This window comes from Lolium rigidum, chromosome 3 (genome assembly GCF_022539505.1).
Source record: "Lolium rigidum isolate FL_2022 chromosome 3, APGP_CSIRO_Lrig_0.1, whole genome shotgun sequence".
NCBI classification, from domain to species: Eukaryota; Viridiplantae; Streptophyta; class Magnoliopsida; order Poales; family Poaceae; genus Lolium; species Lolium rigidum.
In genome coordinates this window covers 350,300,434-350,307,023 of record NC_061510.1, presented here as the reverse complement: position 1 = coordinate 350,307,023, position 6,590 = coordinate 350,300,434, and the positions used below count along the sequence as shown (strand labels likewise).

The 6,590-nt window shown below is 40.9% G+C and overlaps 1 protein-coding gene across 1 annotated transcript; it reads left to right on the top strand.

The window, feature by feature from the left end:
• Positions 1-2,052: 2,052 nt before the first annotated feature.
• On the top strand, positions 2,053-5,133 carry LOC124700280 (phytanoyl-CoA dioxygenase 1-like). The gene is made up of 9 exons (XM_047232433.1): positions 2,053-2,195; positions 2,312-2,433; positions 2,673-2,733; positions 2,937-3,005; positions 3,546-3,664; positions 3,754-3,901; positions 3,991-4,135; positions 4,223-4,309; positions 4,865-5,133. The coding sequence occupies exons 1-9, from the start codon at positions 2,141-2,143 to the stop codon at positions 4,905-4,907; spliced, it is 849 nt and encodes a 282-aa protein (XP_047088389.1). The 5' UTR covers positions 2,053-2,140; the 3' UTR covers positions 4,908-5,133.
• Positions 5,134-6,590: the final 1,457 nt, after the last annotated feature.

The window sequence follows — 6,590 nt, the reverse complement described above, 5'->3', positions numbered from 1 at the left end:
TGTTTTAAATCTAGCGGTAAGTTGTAAATCCCATCAAGGATTTGCAAATATTATTGGGCATTGAGTTAATTTACGCAAGTACTCGCATGTTTTTCATGTTTTCTTCAAATAGAGTGATGAACCTAAACTCCAAGGAATTCATGAGATGTAAGAGCTTCCGCACAAATCTAGTAATCTGGGAAAACCATCGAAACGAAACAAGCTAAATTTCAATCTGTAGTAAGACATGATCTGTACTTATAATGATTTTTACTAAGCACTAGAAAATTTTGAAGTTATTGTGTTGTTAACATAAATGAAAAAATTACGGGAAAATGAACTAATAACAAACCAACATGTTTTCTTTGAATCACGGTGCTGCAACTGTAATCATTATATGCCGCTTGAACCTAGATGTATTTTGCTAACACCTTTTTCAATCATGTAGGGAACTAAGAAATGCTCACAACGCGCCTATTATAAACTGATCAGATCACTGACTTCGACAAGAGAGCGTTCATAATAGCTACTGACCTAGGGCATCTACTGAAAACACAACCAGTGAATATCCGGTGCTACATGTGTCGATGCCTTGCAAGTACTTACGACATAAATGTAAAACATTTATCATCAAAGATGACAAACATGTTAGAATTTCACTGCAGGACGTAGAGAATCTTATTGGACTGCCCTCCAATTTTTTTGATTTTGAACCAAAATTGTCACAAAAAACATCTACACTATATGCAAACCTGCAATCACTTACACATCACTCTTGGAAAAAAACGTGACGGATGTTCACTCGCTGTTGTGAGCATCCAACGCAAAATTTCATGTAATTTCTTACGCAAGTGGGGCAACTAGTGAAGATACAGCAAGTGAACATTCGATGCTTTTCTTTCCCAAAAGTGATGTGTAAGTGATTCCAGTTTCCATTTTGTCTCTTGTACTCAAGGTTTGCATACAACGGGTGGATGGTCTGTGTGACAAGTTTGGTTCCAAATCAAGCCCTTTCGAGGGCAGACCCATGAGATTCTCTACGTACTGCAGTGAAATTCTAACATATTTGCTATCTTTGATGATAAATGCTTTAGTGTTTATGTCCTAAGTATTTGCAAGCCATCGGCACATGTGGCGTCGGATGTTCACCGGTTGTATCTTCAGTAGGCGCCCCAGGTCAGCGGCTACTATGAACACTCTCAGATCGAGTGTCAGTGATCTGATCAGTTTATAATATGCCTGTTGTGAGCATTTATGAGTTCCCTACATGATTGGAAAAGGTGTTAGCAAAATACATCTAGGTTCTAGCGGCTTATAATGATTACAGTTGCACCACTGTGATTCAAAGAAAACATGTTGGTTTGTTATTAGTTCATTTTCCGTAATTTTTTCATTCATGTTAACAACACAATAACTTCAAAATTTTCTAGTGCTTAGTAAAGATCATTATAAGTACAGATCATGTCTTAATACAGATTGAAATTTAGCTTGCTTGGTTTCGGTGGTTTTCCCATATTACTGGATTTGTGCGGAGGCTCTTACTTCTCATGAATTTCTTGGAGGTTTCTTTTTGGAGGTGTCGCTTTTGGAGAAGCCGTACTTCTGGTGCTATCTTGGTTGTGTTAGTGCTGCTATTTCTAGGGATAGAGCGATGTAGCGGGACTTTTTTTATATAATTCTTTTTTTATGTATGCATCTGTAATGCTGCTAGATCAATACGTTGTGACTAGGTGTAATTGGTACCTCTGCCATATTAATATATGCTCTTTATCGTGAGAAAAATCAATGCAATTAGCTACATGTAGATGAATATTTTCCCAGCGTGTGCGGAAAATCATGTACTCCCTCCGATACTGTAGTATCTAAAAATGTTTTTTTACATGAGTGTCTAAAAATGTTGATACCACTTGTCTCAGCCGTTTAGTGGGGATCTAAAAGAAAGCTGTTCAGCGGTGGGAGGTCTCTACACCGCCCGGGCGGCACACAGCAATCTCGTGCCGCCTACTAACCAAGCGTGCGTGCGTCTTCCAGTTCCCGGTGGCTTCCGGAACCAGGAGACTGCTACACACAAAACGAAACCGTGATTGCAAGCAGTTCCGTGCCATCTGCTCCACTGCTGAATCCAGAGATCCCATCCCCTGTTCCGCCCTCCGCCGCCGCCATGCCGCCGGCCGGTAGCCTCACCGCCGACCAGCTCAGCTTCTTCGATACCAACGGTAAGCACGCCGCCGTCCCCTCAACCTCTCCGCCTCTCAGCAACCGGCGGCGAATCCCCCCCGGTTCTGAAAATTATCAGTGGAAGCCCTAATTCGAACCGTGCGTGGCCTCCCAGGGTACCTGGTGCTGGAGTCGTTCTCGAGCGCGGAGGAGGTGCGGGCGATGCGGGACCGCATGGCCGAGCTCGTCGAGGGTTACGACGGCGCCAACTCCAGCGTCTTCTCCACCAAGGATCATGTATGTCCAGATGAGAGCGAGGCTAACCATCTCGAACCTGCCCTATTTGGTCGGAGGGTTACCCGTACTCTTCATTGTTCCTTTTGCCGGATAACTAACTTGTAGGCCTGTGTCATGCTGCCTTGTACAGTTCCCCAGAGCACTGCTCTTCAGTTTTCATTTGCCAGATTTGATTTCCTGCCTCACATCCAGCACGATTTAAATCTGCATTTCCTGAATAGTATTGGTTTCCGATGCAGCGGCAGTTGAAGGATGACTACTTCTTTAAGAGCGCGGAGAATATATCTTTCTTCTTCGAGGGTATGTGGTTTCTATCATCCTGGGCCTGTTGGAATGAGTTACCCATGTCATTTAGGAGATAACGAGTCAGTAGCCTTCTTCAGTTATGCTCCTTGTTACAGACTTACATTTGGTGAACTGTGCTGCTAGTAATGTTCTTGCATTACATCCTAGCTCTTGATGGTGATTTCTCACTGGTCACTTTGATGTTTCTGTGGCCACAGAGAAGGCATTTGGAGACGATGGATGCTTGAGACAGCCAAAGGAACTTTCAATTAATAAAGTTGGGCATGGTAAGTATGCTGATGGTGCGATCAAATTCAGAGGGAAATTATTTTACTTGTCTGTCTTCCAAAATATATGATGGATTGGTTCTTATGATATAATTTGTCTGCTTCTGTTACATGGCTCAAAATCCTGTTGTCATGTATTATATATAGTCTAATTTGTCTACTAAGATGATTTGTATGCAAAAGAACGATGACACTACTGATGCACTATAAAGCGTTAAATTGATTATATATCAGAAAAGAAGTTGCATATGATTTAGAATTTCTGGTGGTGATAGTTTTAAACACCATCATGTTGCATTTGAGTGGACGGCATCTTTCTTATTTGAAAAATGATATTTGAAGATCGAATTTGCATTTATGTCAGCAGTTTTCAATTCCATTAATCTGGAGTTAGGCCAGAAGTGCGTGTGATCCAAATCTTTTTTAATCTAGAGCTATTTTTTCGTAGTTGATATTCTCTAGTTAATATGCTTGCATAGTTTGATGATGGCATGATTTTTTCTCTTTTGAGATACCTTCACCATGCTGTATATTGTGCAGCATTACATGAACATGACCCTGTGTTCAAGAAGTTTGCTTTCTCGGAGAATGTTTCTAGCCTGTTCTCTTCTTTAGGGTACAAGAGACCTGCAGTTATTCAATCTATGTACATCTTTAAGGTACCTTATAGAGACCCTAGTTTGTTGTTTGTATGATATGCATGTTTTATTATTTATTATTGAGTTACTTTATTTTCTTTGCATTTCAGCAACCAGGCATTGGTGGTGAGGTGGTGCCACACCAGGATAATACATTCCTTTATACAGAGCCTCTTTCCTGCACAGGATTGTGGCTTGCACTTCAAGATGCGACAATAACCAATGGTTGCCTATGGGCAATCCCCGGGTCACATAAAAGTATATTATTTTGCCAAATTATCTAATGCAAACAGTTCTTTTGTTATCACACAATCTAATTTAATATGATTTGCAATGTTCTGAACCAGATGGTCTGCAAAGGCGAATGATCAGAGATGAAAATGGTACTCATTTTGATCGTCCCTCCCCGCTTTATGATCAGAAAGAGTTTGTACCACTGGAAGTAAAATCAGGTGACTTTGTTGTCATTCACGGCGATCTTGTACACCAGAGGTGAATTTACTCTGTATACCACATCTGTTTCCTCGTTGCATTTTTCTCTCTTACATTTTACTAACATGCTTTAGCTTTCTTTTACAGCTTTGAGAACAATTCTCCAGTGTCAAGACATGCACTGAGCTTACATGTAGTTGATATGGAAGGATGTAGATGGTCCAAGGACAACTGGTAAGTTCATGACGACATGATAATGGTCAGTTTGTATTTTTAGATTTTATTTACGCAATATGGTATCACATAATTAACCATCAGAACTAAAGGACTGCAAAACAAACCCTAGCTTGCACTGACTGTGGCAAGCACTTGTTTCCTCCTCAAAGCAAGCTGCTGATTTTAGACAGCATAGTTGTCTATCTTTGTGCAACAGTTTCGTAGTAACTGAAGACACATTTTGGTTACCCATGAAGAAAAATGGAACATGATGTTATCTTTGTCTATTGGGAACACTGTCCATTTCACCTGCCTAATAATTAAGCTAGACAAGGCAACATGCTCATGTTAGGTTAGCAATATTGCTATTTGTTTAGTTAGGTCAGTTATACTAGGTTTTTTATGGGTGTCTATTGAAATAGTACTCTCGTATTAGAATTGGGAGTATGCTTGCGCTAGCGAAGCATATGCCGCACCATATGCCAACATAATGGAAATATCCGGTGATTTATGTACACAGACTTGTTGATTTTACTCATGATTTTGACAACTTCATTTATGTGTGTTTTGCAGGATACAGAGGACAACTGCTCCTGAACCTCTTTATGTGTCTTAGTTCAGCCAGTTATTACTAATAAAACGACAGATCTCCAGATAGCAGTTCCCATTGGTGGTGCCAGTTGCTTATCATCGGTGCAGTTAAACTTGGGAACGCTGCGGGGCAAATGCTTGTTTTCTTTACTTTCTTTCACATGCGAACATTGTAAATACTCGTGCTACTATGTTTCCGTGATATGGATCTACTGTGCACCAAATGAAGGTAGCCATGCTTTACTAGCTCACTTGTCATAGCTCACAGTGTACTGTTCATTCGAGACTGAAAGTGTATCCAGTTTCTTTCTCAGGCCACCTTTGATTTATAGGGCTTAGATTCTATAGGAAAATTTTCTACATAAGTTGTTTCATTCAAAGTAACATATCTTATAGAAATCTTGTAGTGGAAATCCTATAAAAAAACATTAGATCATACAGCATGAAAAAATCCTATGCTGCAATCAAACATACTGTATCTTTTCATGAAATTCATGTACGCATGACATCCTATGATTATTCTATTCATATGATTTTTTATCTTATGAATCAAAGAAGCCTCGATCAACAGGATTTCGTCAATTTCAAGATTCAATCCGCTGGTTTAGTTTTCTGGAGGTGCTCATAGAGGTAGGGTGTGCGTGTACGTGTTCGTAATTGTATGCGCGTGTATATAAGTGTTTATACTGTGTTTCTAAAAATGAAAAGCCTCGATCAGTTTCGGTTCCTCTTTGCTTGCTGCGAGATACCGTATCTGTTTTGGATATCAGCAATGGCCTGCGAGCGAGTCTGTTATCCCGTGAGCTTAGGCACGGGCCACATGGAGTACAAAATTAGTCTACGTTATGCAGATCGATCCGACAGCCGTACAGTCCAAAAGGCATCACCATCATATCAACATTTAAATAATCCAAGTGCCTTGCAATCAGGCAAAGTACATGTTGTCTTTTGTCCTGTACATATCTCAGACGACAGATTATGTAGATTGATTGCCATCGAAATCACGTAGACTTAACCAGTTGACGGTTTAAGTAACTTTTCGTCTACCTAAATAATTGTGTTTCTAATTTAAAACTGAGGGAGTAGGATGTTAGTTTGCCAAAAAAACATCTTACATACATTTAAGAAACATAGATAATAGTAAGAGCAACTCTAGCAATCTTGGAAAATGATTTGGAACCGGAGAAGTCGGACCATTTTCTAGTTTTGGCTGTTTCCGACAACGGTCTGAAACTAGAAAACTTCAGCGGTTTCCGGCTTTGGGCTACTTGGGAGCCCGAACAAATCCCCTAAAACAGCCTAAAACAGTCTGCCCCTCCGCTACACACCCGGGTTGGAGGGCGATTTAAGGTTTCAATCCCTGAGCCCTATGTTGCAATCCTCACCCCTCCGGTGAGCAATCCAATGGAAACTACATCCGAATGGCTTAGCCTCTCCTCGCCATGGGTCGAACGCGGCGATCGGACATATAGCCCTCCATCCGGTGGCGAGGCTGAACGCTAGTGCCATCGCTTTGATGTCATTGATAATAGTAAGAGCAACCCTAGCAGATCCCATAAAACGATTCGGAGCCGGAAAAGTCAGGCCATTTTCTGGTTTTGGGTTGTTTTGGAGAAGGGTGTGGAACCAGGTTTGGCCATTTCCGGTTTTGGGCTATTTCGGAGTCCGAACAGATCCCCTAAAACAGCCTAGCCTGGAGAACTTTATG